This window comes from Anabrus simplex, chromosome 10 (genome assembly GCF_040414725.1).
Source record: "Anabrus simplex isolate iqAnaSimp1 chromosome 10, ASM4041472v1, whole genome shotgun sequence".
NCBI lineage: Eukaryota > Metazoa > Arthropoda > Insecta > Orthoptera > Tettigoniidae > Anabrus > Anabrus simplex.
Window position 1 is genome coordinate 51,310,627 of NC_090274.1, and position 27,021 is coordinate 51,337,647.

The window sequence follows — 27,021 nt, forward strand, 5'->3', positions numbered from 1 at the left end:
AAATATAAAAATGCAAGATAAAGTACAATTCAAAGGAATAACAATGTTCAGTTTTATATAATTGGGAATAATATTCCATCTGTGTTTGAAAATTTGTTAAACAGGGCTTCATGCCATTTTATTTCTCCCTACAAATCAGCAGTTATATTCATAGAAACAAAGAAGATCCAGTGGTGCTCTGAATGCAAGAAACTCCAACTAATATATTCAAAGTTGATTTTAAGGACATGTGATGTTTTAAAACTGTTTAAATTCTGCACTTCAAGAAAAATACTCAAAAGGTGCGACTTCTTTACACACACAGAAAGCACTACATTATTCATTTTGACTTCAGATGTATTATAGGATGAACTTTCTTACTACCAATCACAAGACCCATCAAGTGAGAAGTATGCTTATCCATATTTTTTAATTATCATATGCCTCCTCAATCCTCTATTTCCAGTTAGCTCTGTAGCCGCACTTATTTTGACACTACTTATCATTAAATTCTTAAACATTGAGTGGAAGCATTGCTTTCTGAGTCCCCTTGATGTCCAAGACCATTATTCTCTTAGGTAACCCATCCTCCCCCAATCTCCATCAATCACCCCAGCATCATAGCCAGTTTATGTGTACACCTTTAATAAAGTTTATTTGTAATTTAACTTCCTTCTCCAGTCTACTTATCCTGCCTCTTTTCTCTACCTGAATCATTCTCACCACATTCATGTCTATTAGTTCTAAATTATGAATGATATATTTTGATTCCATCTAGCTTTCAGTCTTGCACTGAAGAGTCGAGACTGACTAGAAAACTGGTGTAAGGATAATTTCATTGGAAAATTTGTTTCCTCTTTACAGCACCATGTTGATCATTACTATGCTGCCACTGTATTAGCTAGGTTACACATTGATTTGATTTCACTTGCTATAATACTGTCCAGGGTAAACAAACATGACAAATACTTGAAATGATTTACCTATTGCAATTATGAAATCCCAACCTGATATTCAGTCCTTATAGGCCTATGCTCTAGTCACATCACTTAATACTTTTAAATTATTTCCATGTAACTTGACAAGTAAAATATATAGTATTGTGTTGCTCACAGTATCAGAGGTAACATGAATATTTCCAATAACACTATCAGTTATAGTTAAATTGTACCCCGCCGGGCTGAGTGGCTCAGACGGTTGAGGCGCTGGCCTTCTGACCCCGTGGCAGGTTCGATCCTGGTTCAGTCCCGTTGTATTTGAAGGTGCTCAAATATGTCAGCCTCATGTCTGTAGATTTACTGGCACGTAAAAGAACTCCCGCGGGACGAAATTCTGGCACCTCAGCGTATCTGAAGACCGAAAAAGTAGTTAGTGGGACATAAAGCAAATAACATTATTATCATTATTATTATTATTATTATAAAGTGTGTCTACAACAATAATATCTGTCTCTAATAATGTTCACTACTACTGCTTACCTTTTGTGCAAGAAGAATGACTTGTCAGATAATGTGCTGCTTACTGTCACTGAAGGTAGAGCGATTTAATGCAAGGTTTACCATACTCAGAATATTTGTTCATTGACTGGACCCCTTTTGATGGAGAGAGAAAATCATAACCCTGGCATCCACTGCCCTTTGTTAAGTTGATTTTAAGGAGGAGTGCCCAGGGATTCTCAAATTTGAAGAATGATCTAGCAACCACTTGGCTCTCAGCTATCGAGCTCAATAGCTGCAGTCACTTAAGTGCGGCCAGTATCCAGTAATCGGCAGATAGTGGGTTCGAACCCCACTGTTGGCAACCCTGCAGATGGTTTTCTGTGGTTTCCCATTTTCACATCAGGCAAATGCTGGGGCTGTACCTTAATTAAGGCCACGGCCGTTTCCTTCCTATCCCACTGACGACATGAAAGCAATTCCTTATTAGTTGGGGAAAATCCTTTTTTACTTCTCAGAACGTTCACAGATTCTATACTTCTTTATTATCATTTTGTTTCACTGTCATCACAGACTTATTTAATCCTTTACAGTCCCCGAGTTATCCAACAGAGGCTTAACATCCATTTCAGTGTGTGAACACAGATGCTCATTGAGATCTAATAAGTGAGTGAATTCCTGTCCACATGTCTCACATGACTGTAATTTCTGTGTATGAGTTTTCGTATGAAAATGGAGAGAATCTTGATTTTTGAATGTCTTGTTACATACAGTGCACATTAAACTTAGGGGATTGTGTAACACTTTATGGCTATCTAGAGAGGATTGTCGACGGAAGGACTTCCCGCACGTTGTGCACGGATAAGGTCTTTCACCTTGATGGAGTAAAACGTGAGCCTTAAGGGAATCTTTCTTTGAAAATCTCTTCAGGCAAACATCGCAAGAGAAAGCCTTGTAACCAGTATGTGTATACATGTGCTTCTTCAAGGAAGTCGTGTCTCTGAAAGATTTTCTGCAAGTAATGCAGGGATAAGGCCTATAAGTGACGTGAGAACCCATATGCCGCCTGAACATCCTAACTGTCGGGAATGCTTTGCCACAGCTCGAGCAGACATGAGACTGTTCACCTACACCATGAGTATACATATGAGCTTTTAAAGTTCCCATCTGAGCAAAGGACTTGTAACAAACTGAACAGGAGTATGGTTTTTCTCCTGTATGCGTCCGCAAGTGCCTCTTTAATGTATTTTTCTCTCTAAAATGCTTTCCACACGTACTGCAAGAGTGAGGTCTCAGATCAGTGTGGATAAGGGAATGGCGCTTGTAATCAGATAACTTTTTATAGGTTTTACCACACGCTGGACAACTGTGTGATATTCGTTCCTTGTGGTTTTCCATATGAGACTTAAGGTACCTTAATTGTTTAAAAATTTTGTTACATCTGGTACATGGGTACGATCCTTCTGTATTATGTGTTAATATGTGTCGATTTAGTTTTTTCCTACCTTGAAAATGCTTGCCACATAAGTCACAAAAACACAACTGATCTACTTCTTGTGACGAATTCTCATTGTGGTCAGATCCACAGGTGATAGGTACTTCAGCTTCTCCAGAATTCATCAGCTCTATTTCAGAAACAGCACGAAATGAAGAAGAATCATATCTGTAAATGTTCATAGAAGCTATGTAAGCTTTAGAGCTCGCATGTATATCAAGTTACCATTGTATATTTACTATGTCTTAAAGTAGAATTTTTACCTATTATCTCAACAGCAAAACTGCATCAACTGTCAGAATGGAAAGTATGGGTGCTTAAGTTTAGGCCTCAGGAAGAAAGAACTCGACCAGTCTCAAACCTACCAGCAAGAAATTAAAGCCACATTCTTACTACATTTAGAAGAAGTATACACAGTCTTGTTGGAATGTCATATTTTTAGCTGTGTAGTCGACTATCAAAATGAGATGAAAAGCATGAGGGAATGGCTACTCAAACAATGATAACAAGGGGAGTAATAAAACAGACGACTAAGTCCAGGCCTCTAAAGTGAACATAACCAAGCCAGAAGGAAATGAAAATGTGGTGGCCTACTATGACTGAAGCCCCTAAAATTTAGCAATAATACCATTACACCGACTGACTGTTAGCTGAAATTACTGCTCCTCTTCTCCATTAAATTGCATTACTGCTGCAATTACATAAATGACAGCTAATATCCTATCATTTATCTGTCATTTTAGCTAATGACAGCTAATATCCTAACCGAGCTCGATAGCTGAAGTCGCTTAAGTGCTGCCAGTATCCAGTATTCGGGATATAGTAGGTTCGAACCCCACTGTCGGCAGCCCTGAAAATGGTTTTCCGTGGTTTCCCATTTTCATACCAGGCAAATGCTGGGGCTGTACATTAATTAAGGCCATGGCCGCTTCCTTCCCACTCCTAGCCCTTTCCCTTCCTATTGTCGCCATAAGACCTATCTGTGTCAGTGCAATGTAAACCAACTAGCAAAAAAAGCTAATATCCTACAAAACATTAACTTCCCATTTATCTTACAGTATAACTGTATAACATGTCACAAGTGTCATAAAATGCAGACTATTACACTATACATTTTTAGTAGATAATTCAGAGGATAAGATCATGAAGTTCTTCTCAAGAAAGGTGTTGTAGTAATTAGTGGAACGTAGAACCAATAAAATTATTTATTAGATCAGGAGTGAAGGAAACGAAAACCCAGAAGGAAGGTCATAGGATATATATCCTATATATATTATGTGACTCACTTAATGAATAATAAGAATTAGGCGGAAATGAAGGCCAAGGAAAACATATGGTCATAGTGGCCTTTAGTAAGCAGTGATGATCAAACATTTTCAAAATATTATGTAAGTCTTCATTGTTCATCACAAATACATTCTGCTACTAGGCTGAAAATTACTTTGTGGTCTTGGATAGTCTATTCCAAAAAAAACAATAATGGTAATGGTTTGATCCCTCAAACTACCATTCATGGCTTTCAGAGATGCCCTAGACAAAGGATATCACTGTTAATGAATAATAAGAACTAGGAGGAAATGAAGGCCAAGGAAAACATATGGTCATAGTGGCCTTTAGTAAGCAGTGATGATCAAGCTTTTTCAAAATATTATGTAAGTCTTCATTGTTCATCACAAATACATTCTGCTACTAGGCTGAAAATTACTTTGTGGTCTTGGATAGTCTATTCAAAAAAAAAACAATAATGGTAATGGTTTGATCCCTCTAACTACCATTCATGGCTTTCAGAGATGCCCCAGACAAAGGATATCACTGTTAAACTGTCTGGATTCTAAAATTGCAGCTTAATCTTCTATTCTTTTAGTGTTAGAGGTTTAGAGTCCTACAGTGCACAGGTGGCCAGAAACAATTTGAATTGTGTATATGAGTATCAGAGTATTAATAATGAAGTTGAAAAATTAATTTGATATCTCACACCATTCTTATTTGATTAGCTTCTGAAGTCAGCTAATCAAATCACTTCATGGGTAAATTCAAATGGGCTTTGAAGGTGATCATGCAAAATCTGAATGTGGCTAAATCTGTCCAGCTGTCTGAGTTGCTGTAGGTAAACAGCATAACAGGTTTCCTCAAAACTCTCTACATAAATTTGTAAGACAAGGTGTGCACTAGGCGATATACCATGCCTGCACTATATATAGCCCATATGGCTATAGCAGCTTGTGTATCTTATGGAAATTATATCATTATATGAGGAAATATGAAATTGGATCCCTGTGTTGAATTAAGGTTTGTCTAATATTATGTATGTTTATTCTTATAGGATTAACAGCAAGATATGCTTCTTTTAACTCAACATAGTATTGCATTTGGAATTATTCCCACTGTTATATTTGATAAGTTTTTGTAATAATAGCATTGCAGTGGGGAAATTCAAAGTTACATCTCCATAATCATGGCAGGTATGATGTCTGTGAACGATAACAAATAACATTACATCAGGCTGGGCTTACCTTGATGGGCACTGGCAATGCAGTGCTTGGTTGAACTTGAGCGATAAATTCCATAACTGGTACTTTACAAGTCCTTAGTGATTATTATTTTTCAATTAATATTGTCGTTCTTGACACAATGTGTTTCCACTGTATTAAAACAGAGAAATAAATGGATTAAGGGGGAAGTATGGGATGGAAAAGGATAGAGTAAGGAATGGTTGTGGAAATAAGGATAAGCTGAAGGAACTTGAAAAAAATTAAATTTTGTAAAGAAGTCAGTTATGTATAACACAATGGCAAGCATAATTGGCACTCATGTGAGTTTTAGTGCAAAACAGAAGGGTAGTTCAAGTAGTTTATGGCAAAAACAGGTTCATTGGATGACATCCAGGAATTGTAAATGGCATAGGGAGGTGTATTTGTGAGGATTTACAGAAAGTGGAAATATTCAATCAACAGTATGTAAACATAGTTGGAAATAAGAATATTGTCCAGATAGGTGAGGTGAATAATACCAGCAATGTATTAAAATTTACCTATGATAAAATATATATTTCAAAAAGAAACTAAAGTTGAAAATTAGAAAAGTCGCTGGAATTGATAAGATTCCTGGGGATATATTAAGGGCAATGGGGTGTTATATATTAACATATCTGAAGTACTTATTTGATTACTGTCTGTGGAAAGGAGCACCAGTTAATATGGAAGCTACAGTAATTCCACTGTACAAAGGAAAGGGTGATAAACACAAAGCAGATAATTATACACTAGTTTGCTTGAAATATCTATTGCTTGTAAGTTCTGGAAAAGGTTTTTTTTAAATTATATTAACCAGGTTTGAGGAATTACTGACTGGTTTGTTAAAAAGGCAGTTTGGGTTGTGGCATGGTTACTCCATTGAGGCTCAACTTGTAAGATTCTAGTAAGATACAGTAGATAGATTCAGGACGTCAAATGGAGTGTACCTATACAAGGTCTTCAACACAGTAGATCATGAAAGATCACTGACAAAAATAACAGTTAATGAACAAGACAAGAGAGTGAATGAATGGGCAGCTCAATTCCTAGAAAAGAAAACTGAGAACTAGAGCAGGTGAAGCATTGTCTGATCCAGCAATGATTAAGAGAGGGGTCTTGCAAGACAGTATTATTGGACTTATTGAGCTTTCTTACAAACATAAGTGGTTTGAGTAAGGAACTTGGGTCACAGATGTGATTTTGCAGATGATATATTGTACTTATTTAGGGTATTTAATTTAGTAAAGTTTATAGAAGATATAAACTTCTGTCTTATGTTTTCAAAACATAAATTTGTGATAGGATTGTGAGTGAATGCAAAGAGACCACAAAAAAGATGTGAAATTTACAGCAGGAAATTGTATGTTGGTCAACAGGGTAAAAAAGTCAAGTTGTAAGTTTCAAAAAGAGGAATAGTCTTCTCAGTTTTAATGACTGTGTTGATGGAGTGACAGCAGATTATGGGACCACTGTAAGTACTTAGGTGTTAATATAAGGAAAGATCTTCATTGTGGTAATCACATTAACAAAATAAGGATGATGATGATGATGATGCTTGTTGTTTAAAGGGGCCTAACATTGAAGGCTATCTGCCTGCAGAATAAAGGAAGGCTATAGATCTCTTCATATGGTTATGAGAGTATTTAGTGGTTGTAATAAGGATGTTTAGCAGAAGGCATATAAATAACTGGTAATTTCCCAGTTAGAGTATGGTTCTAATGTATGGGACCCTCACCAGGATTACTTGATTCAAGAACTGAAAAAAAATCCAAATGAAACCAGCACTATCTGTTCTGGATGACTTCAGACAAACTAGTAGTGTTACAGAAATGTTGCAGTTTCTTATTTACAATTTTCGCTTTACATGCACCAACACATAAGTTTTATGGAGAAATTGTGATAGGAGAGGGCTAGGAGTGGGAAGGAAGCAACTGTGGCCTTAATCAAGACACAGCTCCAGCATCTGCCTTGTGTGAAGATGGGAAACTATGGGAAACTATGGGAAACCAACTTCAGGGCTGCCGATAGTGTGGTTCGAACTCACTATCTTCCAAATCCATGGTTATAGCTACGTGATCCTAGCAGCACACCCAACTCACTCGATGTTGCAAATTTATGGCCAGGAAGACTTAGAAGTAAGCACATGAACAGATCAAGTAAAAGGAATGTTCTGAGCTTATAATGACACTAGTAGATGAATAAGCTTGAGTGAAGATTTTGAAAACAGGAAAGACCATAATTGGAAGATAAAGATGGAATTCAATTGGGGAAAATTCTGTTTTATAAGAAGAGGAGTTAGGGATTGGAATAATTTACCAAGGGAGATGTTTGATCAATTTCCAACTTCTTTGATATCATGTAAGTAAAATCTATGTAGACAAATGATAGACAGCCTGCAACATGAGTGACAGCCCAAAATTCAGATCATTGTCACATTGATTTGTTAAAAAGAAATTACTAGCAAATATTGTGTTTATGCTAAAATAATTTTGTCAAGGTATTTTACAGCTAGATTAAAAATAATTTTGATATGTTAGTTGTAGCTTGCTAAAAACTGAAACAACTGTATCAGTTAATATTTACTACAGAGGTGCAAACAGATTCACTTAAGTTTAGCTGCAGTGGACCAGTCTAAGATTCAGAGTCCTAATTGATCTAGCCTGTGGTCAGCTTGTCGCTATTGGGTTTGGTTCTCAGAAGCAATCAATTTTGCAGGGCTGCTATATACTGTAAGGGGAACTGTCAGGAAAATGTAGAGCAAGCTGGAAAAGCTGCTTCACCTTAACCCTTAAAAATTCTTGTAGTCCCAAATGATTGAATATACAGCAAGAAAATGCAAGGAGATGATTCTTAGAGCTTAACTGCATCTACCAAAGAGTGGCAACAGCAACATTTTTTTTTTTGTCCAATACATAGTTCACACTAAAGATTTTTTGGATTGCAAATTTTTTATTTACACATTACAATATTGACATGATTATTGATAAAACACAAGACACTTCATTAACCAATATGCACCCATAAGCAGGCTGGTGTGCACTCTATAAGCTGGTCTAAATATTATTTAAATTTATGGATTTTTAATTTTACTTATCTATTGGGCTAAATATCTGTAAGTGGACTGGTCCGCTGTGTGGAATTGTCTCGTATAACAACACGCCCAAATGCTATTAGCTGTAGACAAAAGCATTTGTAATTAAAATACTAATCTACATTTCTAAAATGATTGTTTCTGACTTCCTTGCTCTCTTTGTTTGGTTTCTTAGTTGAACTGATGTAATTACTGATCGGTTGATCGATGTTTTGTTGTCGTGAAGAGCTTCAAAGAAACGTGTGAGAAAGGAAAGCTGAGTTATAACAAAATTCAAAGTTTGCTAGATGTTTAACGTTCTGATTACAAGACTGATAGTGTCGAGGAAGTTCCTTGTGACCCTGCATGTGTATTATCACATGACTTATCAATAGTGAAATTGATGTTATCGAAGAAAGTGAACAGCAAGTTGAGTGGAAATGGATATATAAAAATTTAAGATGTTGTATGATTTGCTACATATATTAGGTCTACTTATTGTTTAGTTAGTGTATTGGGATGAATTGTGTGGTATTTCTGAATAAAACAGGCCCCGTAACAATGTTTAGAGTAGATCACCCACAGCACTGTTTTAACTGAAAGCATGCAACACCCCAAGGCTGCATGTTTGAAAGATGGTGGACTCCTAGCAATGTTAGTGTACATGGCAGCTACGTGCATATGGCTTATAATTAGCTGCCCTGGAGGCCAGAAAATTTAGCTCCAGTGAAGGGAGTTTTTTACTGCAAGTATTTGAGTTAGTTTTTGTAGTTTTATGTTTTAATTTTACTTTATTTTCACTTGTAATGTCAAGCTAGTAATAAGCTCTTGCTCTAGTATTGTAAGCCATGGTGTTAAAGCTCTGGAAATGCTTAAGTTGAGTGTGAATTTGCATGTGATGACGCTGGATTTAGAATGTTAAACTAGTAGTATTTTTGTAATATTTTCTTACCATGGAATTGCTTCTTGTTGTTGTGGTGGTGGTATTTAAACTTTACTTTGTTATTATTTTTTGGTGATAATTCCACCTACAGTCAACTAATAATTGACCCTGACAAGAGAATCAGAGTAGTGGCTCTGCTGCATACAGAGAACAAGTTGTTGCCTACAACACTCCCAAATGTAACTCCAGTTACTGTCATGCCAATTAAACAGACAGTACTGTATCATGTTCCCATACCCATTCGACTTTGGACTATTCTCCGTGAAGGCTAATCCAGACATTATTCAGATATTTTCTAAAAGGAGCTGCTTAATTTTACAGAGTCATTTTCATTTCATAGTTCTCTGTACCATAAATTAAAGTGACCAGAATATTTCCTGATTGCAATGTATATAATAAAAGATATCAGCACTAGAAACCATAAATGAATGTTCTGTCCATGGAGGTGGTCCAGTAAGAGAGTATTCATTTGATAGAATGGCCAACCATGCTCAAAGACAAAGCATACAGCTCCAGCTCAATCAGAGGTTGTGCTTCATTACTGTAGAGTTATTTAGAAGCAATTCAGAACAAAACTGTGCACACAGGCCTATGCCTGCCAAGAATAGTGGTCAAGGAAAGGAATATACTTCAGAAGTAATTAAACCAAATATAACAATTATTTTTAAAAAGGAAAGTTATTTATTTCAAGATGTCCATTACTTACACATGTGATGTAGCTCCACTCATGGAGCATTCTCCATCCTGAACTCCCAGTACTATATCCTGAGAAAAAATTAAGAATAGCTTATAGAGAATACTCCAATAAAATCTTAAAACATTAATCTTAATACAACACATGAAAATTATGGTGTGAATATTATATTTGTGTCTTGCCTTCCACTCACATATTCCAGCACATCCGCTGCACAGTTACACACTTCAGCACAATGTTACTACGAAAGAACATGGCAGATATGATGCAAGGGTGAGACTGCTCACTTGCATTGACAAATATCAAACAGCTGATGTAAGAACTTCTTTTTTCAAGCACTGGTTCAAAGAGTGAATCTATTTTCATACAAATTTTATTTCAATTAATAGAATCATTATTAAAGGTAATTAAAAGTACAACTGCATAAAATTATATAACTGATCAAGTTGATTCTTTCTACCATATTCAATTAAAAAAAATACAGAAGTTGATAATTAATTTAACAGTACACAACCATGACTTAGATATGAGAAAAATTCACTACAGTAGTGGGCAAGCTGAATATCCAATCACATTTCCAGAATTACAATAATCAATCACAGTTTAAAGCACATGTAGATTAATACAATCTGACTTTTTGGGTGATATTTCCACCTACAGTCAACTAATAATTGAACCTGAGCAGAAAATCATAGTAGTGGCTCTGCTGCATACAGAGAGCAATTTGTTGCCTACAACATTCCTAAATGTAACTCCAGTTAATGTCATGCCAATTAAACAGACAATATGGTATCATGTTCCCATACCCAATCGACTTTGGACCATTTTCCATGAAGCCTAATCCAGACATTATTTAGATATTTTCTAAAAAGAGCTCTTTAATTTTGTAGAGTTATTTTCATTTCTCATTTCTTGTGTACTGTATTCTCAAAACAGAGACAATTGAGCTTTAATATGTTCCTTCGTAACCAACACCAATATTTCATTTGTTTTTAAACATCAACCTTCCTTTCTCGTCTTTAGATCTTCTATCATAAAAATGTTGCAAACCCAAGGAATACATCAAATATGTTACAAACCCAAGGAATACATCAAATTCCATGTACAAGGCATGTTTCTGCTGCATACTGATGTGCTCTGTCTGCTGTGAACCTGCCATCTCTGCTGGATATCATTACTGATGCTAGAAACTAACCCACCATTGGCAGATATAGACTCTTCCCAGACTTCTTGCATTGTGAGACTTCCTAGACTTTTCCCAATTTTGTACAGAATTTAGCCCAGTTTAACCACCAGATGCCTATCCTGACACCAATCCTACATGGCAGGATGTGTTCAACATTGCATATTTCCGTGGCAATTTGTAGTGTGCTGTGCTGTATACAAATGAAGATATGTATTAAGACAGACAGAAACACTCAGTTGTTGAGCTACAGGCATTAACCAAACAGAGTTACAATCCCTGATCCAGCTGGAAATAAAACCAGGAACCTATGAACTAAAGACCAGATGGACGACAGGTAAACAACAGATAATTGTAAATAAAACTTTTTCAAAACAATTCATGACATGAAGACTTGTTCTTTTACTTGTAGTCATTTTTTGTTTCAGAATATGTTAGGTCATCAGCCCAGAGGCTGGTTGGATCCTCAAATAGCACCACCAAAGGTTATGCAGTTATAAGGAAACTGCAAAAACCAATGGCAGCACCAAAATGAGGCGTACTAGGCAAGATGAAGAGTGAGGTAGTTTGCCATTGAACATTAATTAATTAAGCAAATTTCAGATTACAGATTCTACTGTACTTAATGTAGTTGCAAGGTTCACCCCAAGCACTATATTTTCTTTATGAAGCTAGTCTCTGTTACATACTTTTGCTATTTACAGGGTACATATAGTACCCTTATTACCTGACTTGAATTCAGTTCAATTGGTTGCCTCTGTACCTGATGACCATTAACAGCAATGAGCTGTTATAACAGTTCATGCATTGTGAGAATTAGATATTGAGAAATATCCACAAGAAGTTAGAATAAGTACAAATAGACACCATTGTAGATCGCAACACAGAAAGTTGATAGGCAGAGAGATTATTGGGCAGAAAAAAGGGACACATAGATTTAAATTTCTCCTTGTAGTGCAGAATGCACAAACATTGCAATTACCAACATTGGGAAGGTAGCAAAATTAGCAACCACAGCCTTAATTAAGGAACAGCCCCAGGATTTTCCTGGTGTGAAAATGGGACACCACAAAGAACCCTCATCAGGGCTGCCAACAGTAGGATTTGAACCCACCAACATGTAACAGAAACCAGGACATGAGTATCCAAATATCTGTAGAATACAAAGCAGGGGTTGAAGAAGGTTTATCAACTGCGATACAGCTTTCATTTGGCACCTTCAGATTACCATCTCTTTGGTAAAATGAAAGACATACTTCACGGAAGAGATTTAAAGAAAAACACTCCCTCTAGATGGCTGCTACATAATGTCTTACCTGTGCCAGTCCAGACTTACCATGTAGACATATCACTGTGCCAGTGCAAGACTGCAATATCTGTGAAATCATGTTACTGAGAAACAGGTGTTTGAAGATTTTTAAAAATTCTAAACAATGACCATCCAAAAGCACAACAATTGCAGAGATCATGGTCGTGCACTTAAGGCCAATGAATTCTGCTTCAATTTTCAGTGTAAAAAAGGAATGCATTTTCATATGACACTGCTTTACACTGAACATTTTTTTTTTAAATACTCCAATGTAAAACAAATTTATTTTACTTAGAAAGGCTAATGTTATGAATTTAGCAATTTTCACACTTTTAAATTGTAGATCACACTAAAATACACCAACTTGTGTACGAGAGGAAAATTTAAAAAAAAAAATTCACTGGTATGACAATATATGCGCTCATTCCGAGGTGGCATAATGCAGTAGATAGGGGTAAAGATTATGTCAAGAAATGTCCAATAGGTCCTAAAGGATGTAACAACATATTGTAGTAATAGCAAAGACTTACTGTAGAAACAAAAGTAAAGGCTTTGTGAAAATATCTGGCATCTTAATTTAGGAAAAATGTTAAAAATAATCATTACAAAATATTGCCAGGTTCCATTTAACACCCACAATGTCCAAGGATAAATTAATAAGGAGACAGATACCTCATCAAAACAAGGTTCTTTGATTGCTTTTATATCAACCTCCTCCATACACAAATCAGCAACCACAGCATGTGGATCTTCCTTAACCTTCACTTGGCTGTCCAAAGGAAGATGGGTATTCTGGTCCTACAAATAAAAATAAAAGGATATCTTCAAACCAGATCAAGAAATAAAACTCCATATTTGTAAAATATATCTCAAGAGAAATACCCAGACAGTCAGTCTGATTACTTTTTAGTAGTTTAACATCGCACTAACACACTGAAGGTTTTCTGTGTTGCAGCAACAGGAAAGGGCTAAGAGTGGGAAGGTAGCAAAGGTAGCAACCATGGCCTGAATTAAGGAACAGTCCCAGGATTTGTCTGGTGTGAAAATGGGACACCACAGAAAAACGTCATCAGGGCTGCCAATGGTAGGATTCAAACCCACAAACACCTGAATGCAAGAAGACAAGCTCTTTTTTTTTTTTACAAATTTATCAGATCCTATCTTTAGCAACTACTGTCTTATTTTGGATAGTTTAAAACTGCATAATTCTAGAAATAAAAAGCAGGACTCTAATTTGAAAGGAATGTTGATGTTATAGCATGGGGCCTCAAGTTTTATGAGGTATCCAAACCAAATAGCCAAAAAATTTCATTTTGAAAATCAGACATGCAACAGCTGGGATTCAAACCATGGTCACCTCAGTGAAAAGCCAGTGACACTGCCACTCCCCAATAACACCCTCAAAATTTCAGAAATGTTTTATGACTCATTAATAATAATGTTAGACATGATATAGGCTTTTTGGGCTTATGCAGTGTCAAGAAAATAAAGTGAAATTTGAGCAGAGAACTTTGCTCTGCATCTTCAGAAGAAAATCTCGACTGTTCACGAGAAAGACTCCTCCATTGTTGGACTATTCACAGGTAAGACTTCTCCATTATTCTCTATTACTGGATTGTTTGCAAGAAAGACTTATCTATTTTTCTCCACTGTTGGATTGTGTTTAAGGAAGACTTCACCAAATTCATTATTCTCCATTATTGGAGAAGTCTTCCTTATGAACAGTCAGGATTTTTTTCTGAAGATGCAGAGCAACATTCTCTGTGAAACGTAAAGGATTTCATCTTATTTTCTTGACAGGGCCTATATCATGTCTACAATTACGGGCCATGAAAGCATCGATGGTAACAAAAATAATGTTATTGATTTTGCATCCCACTAACTTTTTTTTACGCTTTTCAAAGACACCAGGGTGCTAGAATTTTCTCCTGCATGAGTTCTTTAATGTACCAGTAAATCTACCATCATGAGGCTGACATATTTGAGCACATTCAAATACCACCAGACTAAGCCAGGATTGAACCTGCCATGTGGGCACAGAGGCCGAGCGCTTTACTGTCCGAGCTACTCAGTCTGGCTTTTATGGTTTGTGTGATGTGGGCTGATGTGATACCTGGCCAAGTCCACTAGTTCAGTCCGTTACCTTGCACTTCATTGAGGTGTGACAGCGAGGGTGGGAGGAGAGCTGATAATATAACATCATTCTCTAGCAGGAATTGGCATGCAGTGTTAGGCTGTGTAGGCAGGTAACAAATACAGCAGCAGTTCCTAACAAGACAAAACTTACATTAGAGCATTCAATTACTTAATACATACTGACAACTCATCTATAGTCTGAAAATCTGCACTGGTTATCATCCAGTTTATTATCTATAACACACTCCATTATTAAAGAAATATACTTTATGAAACACCACTTACAAACTGGGAATGTTCTTCTCCTGTATCTGAAGGCCATGCTGGCTCACATTTGACAAACACAAGTTCCTCCATACTTTATAAGAAACAAATCTGTAAAATACAATCATAACAGCTATTAAAAAATGTCCAATACATAATAAATTGGGAATAATCTTATATCACTGCCTCAAATATTGTCAGTTCAGATAATATCTTTAAGCTGCGTTTACACTAGCGAAACTCCCTCGCGGAAGTCACTAGGGTGAAATTTACTCGCTTCGAGGGAAATTTCGCACTACCCAAAACAGAGCGCAATTCACAGCGAAAAATAGCGCGAGTGGGGCGAGCCGCCTTCGAAAAGCCTGAACGCTTCTGGTCTTGTTTTGCAGCCAACATGGAAACTTGTTTTGTCCCTCCAGCCGCTGCAGCTGCATTTTCCATCATATCAATGTCATTTTTGATCAAGAAAGGGTGCCCTGGACGATAGTGGAACAAACAATTATTCCTTGGAAGAAGCCAATATGGAAACAGCCTTATGAGAGAAATGGTACAGGAAACCATTGATGATACAATTAAGAACTTCGTCCGCATGAGTACCCAAGATTTTGAACAACTCGTTTCACTGATCAGTCAAAAAGTTGAAGAACAAGACACAACATTCAGAGAAGCAGTAAGAGTGAGAGACAGGTTGGCTGTCACACTGCGTTTCTTAGCAACTGGTGATTCGTACACAAGTTTGCAGTATTCATTAAAATATCGAAGTGCACAATATAAAAAATCGTCCCAGAAGTTTGTGATGTGTTGATTGAAAGGATTATGTGAAGGTAAGGATAATAATTAATCGCATTTAAAACAGTAAATCGACTCAGTATTATATATGTATTTTTAAAAAGTCAAATGAACAAATAGGAATGCTAATAATTAAAATCACAGCATTAATTCAATTTAGAAATACATTTCGTATCCAAACCGTACCCATTTAAAGAAATAGCGTTTGATATATTTGTTAATTGTTGTGGATCAATACAAAAAAATGGGTGAAAATGGAAAAAAAGAAATGGAAGAAAAATAAATCACAAATCAAGTAAAATGAGTCACAAGCACAATAGCCCATCTAAATATGACGAATCCAAATGTTCAGGGCTTGTGCCTCCTGAATGTGGTGTTGTCTGCCCACTAGTGGAAGTTCTTCACAAGGAGCCAAGAGTGCTTCAAAATAGGTACCGGTAGGTTCAAAAAAGTAATGAAATGATGCAATTTTGCATTTAAACCAATAGTAATAGCTTACCTGATCCAGTGAGTCTGCTCTTATTTTCTTTTGATCTTTCAGTTTGATATGATCCCAGTAGCGCTTTCATCTTTGCTTTCAGTGTAGAGATAGGAAAGTTTAGTTCAGAACAAATTTCCTTCCAGGTATCCTCTCTTTTATTGCGACTGAAATAGATTTTGTTTTTCGGATTCCATATAAAATCCCTATTTTTGTAGAGCTCGATGAGCTGCAAGCACTGTTCTTGATTCATCCCTCGCGCAACTACGGGGACCACGTTTACACCGAGAGAAATTCGATGAGTGAAACCCTTTGATGCGCGGACATAAACCGACTGACCTCCGGCTCGCAGCGAGGGCACTCACTCCGCAATTACTCAGGGATGAAGGAGCGTCTACACTGGGCGCAATTCCCTCACGAAATAATTTCGCGAGGAAATTGCGCTTAGTGTAAATGCAGCTTTATAGATTTGTTTACAGAGTGCTGATTATATGGTGTTATTGTTTTAAGAGGAAGTAGAGCTAAATGATCTTCTCTCAACTGTAATCAGAACCAAAACAAAAGGAGTTCCACTGAAGGAAGGATAAGACTATAAAAAGGCAACAAAGCGTGTGCATAATCTTTCTGTCTCTGCGCTTTACACCACACATACCACTTGCTCCAAATAATTGGAGCCTGACAAAACTTGATCCCAATCATTTTCAAAGGCAGAATGACATTCCCTCCCTTTACTCCTTCTTTTTTAACTGTTTGTCCTCCAGTGAGGGATCCCACCTCTACCATCTCAAGAGCTTCAGACTCTTGGTCGGGGATACAACTGGGGAGAATGACCAGTACCTCGCCCAGGCGGCCTCACCTGCTATGCTGAACAGGGGCCTTGTGGAGGGATGGGAAGATTGGAAGGGACAGGCAAGAAAGAGGAAAGGAAGCAGCCATGGCCTTATGTTAGGTACCATCCCAGCATTTGCCTGGAAGAGAGGTGGGAAATCATGGAAAACCACTTCGAGAATGGCTGAGGTGGGAATCAAATCTCCGTCTACTCAGTTTATTGGACCCGGTTCCAGCCGTCGTACCACTTTTTCAAATTTCGTGGCAGAGCCAGGAATCGAACCCGGGCCTCCGGGGTGGCAGCTAATCACACTAACCACTACACGACAGAGGCCGACCTCCCTTTACTCATTTATTACAAATTTTTTGCATAGCCTGGTTGAATTGTAGTTGCAATTCGTGTCACATACTGGTATGCTGAATTGGTTGTTACAGAACCACATTCCCTTCCTGGGACCAACCATACATGGAGGACATATTCAACTGTTATATGCTTTGCCAGTTGCTGGTAATGTAATGCCTTTTATGTACAAGATCTCTCTTATAAACCCAGACTGAACACACAGTCTTTGTACTCTGTGCTATGGCAGCTGCAGTAGGGGAGGCACGTGCATAGTTCTTGACCTTGCAAGCAGCCTGCATGTGATCGGGGGTGATCGACCTGGCAAGCATCAGTCGCAAGTCTGAATTTCAGCTGTTAACACAGTGAGGCAGTTATCATTTCAACAGTGTATTTTCGTCTGCAAAAGTCCTGGTTTCATCTTAATAGTCGTGTGAACAGTCATAATTCTCGCTATTGGTGTGCTGAAAATCTTAATGATGTTTATGACGTCCCTCATTATGATAGAAAGATTGGTGTTACTGCAAGACGAATAACTGGGCCTATTTTTTGAGATGACGGTAAATACAGAGAGGTTCCAAGATGACATTGTGACGTCGTTCTTCCATCAGTTAATGGAAGAAGAAAAATCGCTTGGGTGGTTTCAACAAGATTTAGCCCTTGCTCATACAGCAGAAGATTCCCTTCTTACAATCTTGGAAGCGTTTGCAGACAGAGTGATCAGTCCTGGTTCATTTTCCCCTCGTTCTCCAGATCTAACAGTGCGTGACTTTTACTTGTGGGCTAAACTGAAAGAAAAAGTGTATCAAACAAATCCTCACACATTGGAGGAAGTGAAAGAAAACATTGCGAATGCAATCAGAAACATTATAGTGGCAGAACTCACTCGCGGCTACCAGAATGTGGTTACCAGATACAATGCCTGTATAGTCCAGGAAGGACAACACTTCCAGCATCTTTTATAAGGTAAGATTTCATATAAGATTGTATAGACGCTTAAAGCAGGGCGGTCGCGCGCGACGTAAGTTCGGCTCAGGCAGCTGCCGTAGTGCAGAGTACAAACACCGTACGTTCGGTCTGAATTTACAAGAGAGACCCTGTATACCAAGAGGTTTATATTTAGATGAACACAAGCACCTAGTTCCTGTACCAAAGAGCTAAAATCCCTGAACGTGATTTGCATCTGTGGCTTTTTGAAGTGAAGGCCACTATCCAGCTTCACTTTCGATGATTGACAAATCGGTGTTGGTACTATTATTACTTATCGCTCGATTTACAAGTAATACTGCAGAAAGAATAATCTGTGAAAAATGTGTTCTGAAGTTGGCTACACTGAACCCAACATAAATCACACACAATATTTGAAAAAGTCAATCATGTAAATCATACAAATCTCACATCCTATCACTTCCATGAGGGTGATCTGTTCATCGCCCAAGCCATGATATTCTTTACGAACTTGCCTGACAGGTTACCATATCGAGTTTATTTACAACACGACGACCACTTTGAGATGGAAACTTCCCTTTTCTTTAAAGATAGTACACACTTCGAGTTGTACGTAATGAAGAAGTAGAAAGCTCTGATGGTAATAATTATTTCCAAACCGAATCACTTATTTTCTCTACTATTAGTCGAATTCGCTGGCAACCACTAATACTGCATTGAAAAGCACAACGGCGTTAATCGCATCACAGTATCAGCGCTTGTCGTAGCTACCAAAAAAATAAAACCACTTACAGGGATTCTTATTATATCTGATGCATATTTCGTCTTACCTGCAGTCAGTACAAAAAAAAAATCACGATGTACTAAAAGACCACTTCATATTCTGAAGTTAAGGTTAAACGTTCATTAATCCTAGAAAACTGCAGATGTCACTCAAAGGTATTTTTAGCAAAATAACTACTGTTTTTATCGTCGTGTTATGCAAAGAGCACAGGCCATAAAATGAAGTAGAGCGCCTTAGAGCCGCGTGAATTAGGCTTCCCCTATTCTAAACCGGCACGCCATGCAAAAGTCGTACTCCCAAGGTAACTGGACTACCGGTACTCCATTACCGGTACTACCAAACAGTCAAATGCTGAAGGAAGGCTTTCGTTCTCTTACTAAGAAACATGTGTAAATGAATCATAGACTAATTAATTAATTGGTGAGGTGACATCAAGACGACACAATAACCCAATCGCAAAACAATTTTCGACATCCTTCATGATTTTATTCCTCTCTGAACATCATGAATCATCTGTTGGAAATACACTGACTTAGCAAATGGCATGGGAAACGGGAAACTACCTCACTCCTCATTTCCCTAGTACGCCTCTTCAGTGATGCCTAGGCCATCTATGACAGCTGATGGCAGAGCTGTTGTGGATCCCACCAGCGGAATAGCTGACGGACTGAACATACATACATAGTCACTTAATAGCGTGTGGGGCCTCCTCTGGCACTGCGAACTGCAGTGAGACGCCGTGGAAGTGAGTCGACAAGTCCCTGGTTGTCCTCTGGACGCAGCTGACACCAAATCGTTTGCAGAGTGGCCGCCAATACTGGTCTGTTCGTGGGTGCAGGATCCATGGCACGGAGCCTGCGTTCCAGGACATCCCAGATATGCTCGATAGGGTTCATATCGGGGCTCCTAGGTGGCCATGGCAGTCGTTGGACCTCCGCTGCATGTTCCTGGAACCATTACTGGGCGACGAGGGAGCGATGTGGCTAACCGCAGAACCGTCTAGGCGCTGGAAGACCAAAAATGGGTGGAGATGGTTTCCGAGCAGCTCAACATACCGCGTACCATTCAAAGTCTCTTCCAGAACAACTAGGGGGCCCGTTCCATACCAGGAAAATAGGAAAATCCACTCCAGACCATAGCAGAGACACCAGCGCCCTGGACCATACCTTCGAGGCAGGCGGGATCCATCGTTTCATGTGGTCTGCGCCATATACGGTGCCTTCCATCGGCATGGTGCAGTTCAAATCGTGATACGTCCGACCATATCACGTTACGCCATTGTTCCTAGTGATGGGCAGTCTGAGACTAGGTCTCGAGATTTCTCGAGACTAGCGCAGGCACAATTTCTCGCGAGAAATTTCGAGAGATCTCGAGAGCGTTGTCCCCGCATTTTGCGGCGAGCAGCGTGTCGTTAGGCCTACAGGTATCGGAGTTGAACGTTGTTTGTGCTGAGTATGCGAATAGCCAATCACGGGCCTTCTCCATTTCGTAAATACGTATTAACAAGCGACTAAGGCGTTCATTTCTACCGAGGTCTATTTTAACGCAGTATAACATAATTATAAAGGATACGCATTCTGGCATTGTATGCACTGGTAGGTACACAAATGAGTGGTTTACTTACAGAACTTGATGGCTACTGTAGGTACACGTACCTGGATACTAGAGGCGTGCAGTATTCGAACTCGAAAGGAGACAAGATGCACCTTGCTGTATATGCAACCACCATTACGCACGAGTGTAATCTAAAATGCTTGAGTATGCTCTAATTCTTTCGACAGGTTGGTGAACATCGTTATCGGACCCCACATTCAATATCATATGACCACTGCTTGTGTTTACCAATATTTTGGTGACAAAAGAAGTAATTCCTTACAATGTTATATAGTATTCCAGTCATAATTAGGTATTACGGTCCAGTTGTACACGACAACTTGAAGCCTATGTCCGAAACGCAACATAAGTCGTGGATGTCGGTTATTTTGAAGAGATGTCACATAACACAGCCCGCTGTGTTGTTTGTTCAAAAGAAGTAAAATACGTCGGCAGAAATACTTCCATGATGATCCAGCACTTAAAAACACATACTATCGCTGAAGAAGAATCGTCACAAAACACCTCCGGGCCGGTCTGCATCGCAAGAAGCTACCCAGTCGACGACAACAACTGCGATGTATCTTGGTAGGTGTACATCCTTTATACAGTTATTAACCAATTACACGGGTTATTCAGCTAAGAAGTCCACCTGAAATCGGTCGTGAACAGTTTAAGATACTGACATTCTCTTTTCACTTTCGTTAATGGTATTAAGGAGCTCATAGTTAAACATGCAGTGCTTTCCTAGGCTTTTGACAAAATGTATTGGCACACACGTTTCCATATGCGAACTGGTGATATACTATCAGGCTTACGCTCGTAGTTACAGGGACGTCACAAAGCTTGCAGCATAGGAGAACCGGTCTCGAGAGCGATGCCCATCACCTCTCTCGAAAGAATTGGAGCATACTTAGGCATTTTAGATTACACGTTCCACTTATGTGTAATGGTGGTTGTATATGTAGCAAAACACATCTTTCCTCGTCTCCAGTTCGAATAATGCATGCCTCTAGTATCCAAGTAGGTGTACATCCTATCTACAGTTATTCACAAATTATACAGGATTATTCATCTAAGGTGTCCACTTCAAATAAGTTGTGAAAAATTTAAGATACTGACATTCAATTTTCACTTTCATTAATGGTATTAAGGGGCCCACAGTTCAAAACGCAGTACTCTCCCAGGCTTTTAGTAACATTTATCAGCACACACATTTCCATATGTGAACTGCTGATGATATACTATCAAGCGTACACTCGTAGTTACTGCGACGATGCACAACTCGCAATACAGGAGAATCGGTCTCGAGATTCTCGCGAGAGTCTCGAGATCTGTGACGTCAGTCTCGAGAGTCTCGAACGAGAGCATTGCCCATCACTAATTGTTCCAGTGCCCATCCCTGGTGACTGGCGACAAATGCGCATCGTTGTCCGCGATGACCAGTGGCGGTTCGTGCATGAAGGGCTTTTGGGCGCCGCCCCGCCGCCTTTACTAAAACACGTAACATAATTTCACTCCGTAGCTGATTATATAAAGAAATGGACAAATGTAGCAAAGTTTAAGTTATGGTACTGTGTTATTCAGTTATTCAATGTTATCTTTATTGTTTTGGCTGTAAACGTTTCGCTTTTTTATTTTCAAAGACATGGCAAAGGCTGTCTGACCGTGCAATGCGTTCAGCAAGCACGATGTTTTCTCTTTAGTCCAGCACAATGTTTTCTCTTTAGACATTAGGCGGTCGGGTGCTGGCAGGAGAGCCCCCAGTAAGTTCCTAGAGTTTAACAATAGTGAGGGGTGCGGGAGGAGCCTTGGAAGACGATTTGGGCTTGTCAGGGGAAGGAAGAGTGCAGGCGGGATGTATGATTAGAGCATTTAATAATTGGTCTGTCCGGCAGAGCCCGTAGCAACGTCGCCAACCACTTTACAATGTACCTAGGCCTTTTCCCACACGTCTTACGTTAACTGTTGTTAGAGATTAATTCTAAAACTGTTTAGAAAACAATGGATTCTATTAGACTGGCTATTTAAACAGTCCAGTTCTAAATATAAGCTAAAATAAAGATTTAAAATCTAATCATAAGGTGACGGCACTATCTGTACGTTGGTCACATTGCTTTGAGATTTGAGGAAGCCGAAAGGAACTCTGCGTGCATTGTTCATTTGTTCTCGTGAATGTCATTGTCGTTTGTGATCAGTGAAACAGTTGAGTGTCATAGTAGCCGTGATTGCAGTAGCTGATAGGCGGCCGGCTAATGTGTGTGTGTGTTTAAATGCCATTGTAGTGTAGTATTGCTGTGCAAGTGTTCAGTAGATAAAACTACGTCACCATAATAGTTCAAATAACATTGCAAATTCTACCTTCATTTTTAAGTGTCATGTTAATATCTTCATTCGTGTGTTTAGTATTTATCTGCCCATTTGAAAACTAAATGTTACAGTTTTAATTTAGGAAGACAAGGAAGATGAATTCTGTAAACAGTATTTTAAGTAGTGACGGGAATTTAAGTTTTGAATGTAGGATAGAATTAAAGAAATTAGGGCCTGCTCGACCGAATTTAAATATTGCACAAGAACAGAAGTGTTACAAGAACAAAAATGCATATAGACTAGGAAATTCAGTCCGTCACTTTATAAGCAGGCTGACTGGCTGTGCGGATGTGAGATACGGAATGCTTTCTTCTGTTACTCTTGTTCAGCAAGGAATGTCGTTGACGCTCCATGGACATCAATCGGGTATCAGACATAAAACACCTAGGTGTAAAAATAAAAAAGCATAAAATAAGCGAGAAACATATAAACGCTGGTATTGAATTTGATATGCTTGGTAGAGTAGATATTCGATGCCAATTAGACATTGCATACAGGCTTAAAATTAAACAATCAAATGAACAGGTTTCGAAGAATCGATACATTCTTAGTAAATTAATTGATGCTATTAAGTTCTGTGGGAAGTTTGAACTAGCGCTCAGGGGCCACGATGAGACATACACGTCTGATAACCCAGGCAATTTTCGAAGTTTAGTCAATTTAATGTCAGAGCTAGACAGCACGCTGAAAGAACATATCGAAAGAGCAAATAACAGAGTACTTGTTGGGTTATCTAATACCATACAGAACGAGCTTCTGAATTCAATCTATGCCGTGTGCCATCAGATGATTTCGGAAGAAATCTCTCAGACAAATTTTGTGGCAATTCAAATTGATGAAACTACCGATTGTTCCACCTTATCTCAACTCGTTTTTGTTGTACGGTACTAGCTGGGTAGCAAAATAAATGAAAGATTCATAAGTTTTGTGTTGCCTGATAATCACTCACCAGAAGGCATTACCTCTGCAGTATTCCAGGAGTTGGAAAAACTTAAGCTGGACCAAACTCCGGACAAAGTCATTGCGCAGACGTACGACGGCCATTCAGTAATGAGTGGAAGGCAGACTGGCGTTCAAGCAATGGTCAAGGTCGTTTACAAAAACGCTCATTTTGTGCACTGCTACGCGCATCAATTAAATTTAATTGTTGAGCGAAGTGCTACTCAGAATAAGCAGGTCAGGATCTTGTTTAGTAACTTAGAAAGGTTTTCATCATTTTTTTTTCAAAATCTGCGAAACGAACTGCTGTTTTGGACAAAGTGGTAAAAGGGCACATCCCAAGAAATGCCGCCACAAGGTGGAACTTCAAGGCACGATGTGTAAGTACGGTTTTTATGTACAGAAATGAAATATCTAAGTGTCTCGAGAAGATCGCCGATGACAATAATGACTATTCGACAGTGAGAAAAGCCGTAGGCCTAAGGTATCTACTGAAGGATCCCGATTTTCTATTCTGGCTAGAGCTATTCTCTAAAGTTATGCCTCACTGTGTCTTTCTATTCAACGACCTTCAGCACCGCGAAATTGATAGTATAAAAGCTCAAAAAAGTATATCTGATTTCAAGTTATCGGTGCAACGAGTCAGAAACTCTCTCGATTACGACCATCACTGGCTTAATGGCACAGACACCACCGATGGAAGTCCAGCAGGCTCAAGTCAGAAACGCGCACGGTTTGAAGATAATAGAAGGATTGCAGCGAGAGAGGTGTGCGATGTTATTTTATCCGGGAGAGAGGACCGTTTTCTGTTCAGTGACCATCTGTCTGTTACCAAACTCTTCCAGCCTAGTTTATTTCCGAGGTATAGGATACTGTTCCCGCAAACTGAATTTGAAATTGCTGCTAGATTATTTCCTATTAACCATATTGAACTAAGGCATGAACTCTCAGTTTTATATGGCAGAAGTGATTTTGCTAACGCTTCAGGTGCCCTAACTCTTCTGACATGCATTTGTGATAACAACCTGGAAGTACTTCTTCCCGAGTCAAGTAAGTTATTACGAATTATTTGTACAATTCCGATGACAACGTCAGAAAATGAAAGGTGCTTCTCTACACTGAAAAGGATTAAGTCGTTCACTAGGAATACCATGGAGGAAGACCGGCTTAACGCGCTTGCTATGTGCTCCATCGAAAAACAGCTGTTGGCAGTTCCTAACTTCAACGAACGTGTCATCAACCACTTCGCAGAGCAGAAGGAGAGCAGAATGGATTTTGTATACATGCAAGTCAGCTAAGGTATCGTTACCTACTTTCTTGTATTATTTTCATGTGTATCTTCATCCCGCCATTATCATCATCATCAAAGTACGAACTTTATACTTATAATAACAATTGACTGACATTTCGTAACCTACTAGAATTGTTTTTCGGATTCAGGTGTTGAGTTTTCTTGTTAGTGGTGTTCCTCTGTTGTCTTCACACTTCACTTCACTTCCCTACATGTGCTGTAATATATTAGCCTATGTTTTTTTGAACCTCAACCTGAAAAGTATATCGAGTCGTGAATTTAGTGGTTTTGTGAACATAAGCATATGTTTATTGTCGATGTTTTAAGGGTATGTAGATTGTAATGCTTCCGGATTTGCGGTACTTTAAGTTTCTACTTTTTTCCGCTTCGAGATGTTATCTGATTTTCGCTACGTGATCATTCTGCCTCGGAAGAAGATGCCTACAGTATTTAGCCAGTGTCATCGGATTATTATTATTATTATTATTATTATTATTATTATTATTATTATTATTATTATATTTCATCTACAATTATCGTGGTGCTGGCCAGTGAAAACTGGGCCGTGGGAGGGGGTGGGGAGAGGAGATGACGGCACAGCCCTGCCAGAGTAAAATGTCACGAACCGCCACTGATTTTCGTATATGCATTTCCATTGATACTTGAATTTAGCGCGACTTTTCAGGTCAAGTCACTAGGAGCGCCACCATCGAATTGTCTCCCATTTTAACAAGGCTAAGTCAAATACAGTAGAGACAATACGCGACACTTACGGATTTAGCCTTATTAATATGGGAGACAATTCGACGGTGGCGCTCCTAGTGACTTGACCTGAAACGTCGCGCTAAATTCAAATATCAATGGAAATGCATATACGAACATGGATAAATAAATTACGTCTAGAAATAAAGTATTATTGAGATATTAACTTCGAAGTTGCTAAAGCAATTCTGGATAAATGAATGAATAATTATTTAAAAGGTTGTTATTTAAAGACTGAAATTAGACATATAAACAAGATGTGAAATGGACTGCTGTGAAATGGGCTGATCTTTCATTTATGCATTTTTTTTTTTGCTTTAGCATTCCTGCCTGAACTTTTACGGTTATATTTGTCTTTTTCTTATTTAAAAAACATTGTATCATCACATTAAGACACTTGTCAATAAAAATATCGACACATTCCTTACAGACATGATGCAATGAATTCCACATTTAAAAGCTGGACAATTTTCCTCTTAACATGACGCCTACTAACAGAAAGAAAATCTATAAAATCCCGACTTTGATTTGAGAAGAGGGATAAAAGAAAGAAAAAATGTCGATAGTGATGCTTTGAGGAATATTTACGTACAATTATAGTAGAAATATAACATACCCTTGACTGTATAGTCGAGGATTTTTAAGTCACTGGCCTGGAAATGATCTGAACAGATCTTATAATTCTTATAAAAGCGTAACGTCCCTTCTTTCTTGTACACCTTATCAAAATCACTTCTGTGACATTTCAAACCCACAGATTACACCTACAACACCACATCGGTATTCAACGTAAACCGCTGCACTATACAATAACATATGTGTATTATATTTTAAGCCAGTTAAAATATGGGTCGAGCAGGTTAGAAGATTATGAAGT

The 27,021-nt window shown here is 38.4% G+C and overlaps 1 protein-coding gene across 2 annotated transcripts; it reads right to left on the minus strand.

Annotated features, from left to right (window-relative positions):
• Positions 1–1,213: 1,213 nt before the first annotated feature.
• LOC136881803 (gastrula zinc finger protein XlCGF57.1) lies at positions 1,214–19,391 on the minus strand. 2 transcript variants are annotated; one of them, XM_068229385.1, is made up of 7 exons: positions 18,856–18,887; positions 15,044–15,133; positions 14,766–14,890; positions 13,295–13,420; positions 10,143–10,201; positions 1,458–3,078; positions 1,214–1,328 (listed from the first exon to the last, which is right to left on the minus strand). In XM_068229385.1, the coding sequence occupies exons 3-6, from the start codon at positions 14,823–14,825 to the stop codon at positions 1,995–1,997; spliced, it is 1,329 nt and encodes a 442-aa protein (XP_068085486.1). In that variant the 5' UTR covers positions 14,826–14,890; positions 15,044–15,133; positions 18,856–18,887; the 3' UTR covers positions 1,214–1,328; positions 1,458–1,994. The 2 variants fall into 2 exon arrangements, with proteins under 2 accessions (XP_068085486.1, XP_068085485.1); XM_068229384.1 differs by lacking the exons at positions 14,766–14,890; positions 18,856–18,887 and adding an exon at positions 19,236–19,391.
• Between the last annotated feature and the right edge of the window lie 7,630 nt (positions 19,392–27,021).

Excerpts from the sequence above, each read along its gene's own strand:
- LOC136881803 (XM_068229384.1), bottom strand. The coding sequence starts at position 15,115 with ATGGAGGAACTTGTGTTTGTCAAATGTGAGCCAGCATGGCCTTCAGAT. Across the intron at positions 13,421-15,043 it reads GAGAAGAACATTCCCAGTTT|GACCAGAATACCCATCTTCC; the intron begins GTAAGTGGTGTT and ends TTTTATTTGTAG. Across the intron at positions 3,079-10,142 it reads AGTGGAGCTACATCACATGT|ATATGATTCTTCTTCATTTC; the intron begins GTAAGTAATGGA and ends GAACATTTACAG.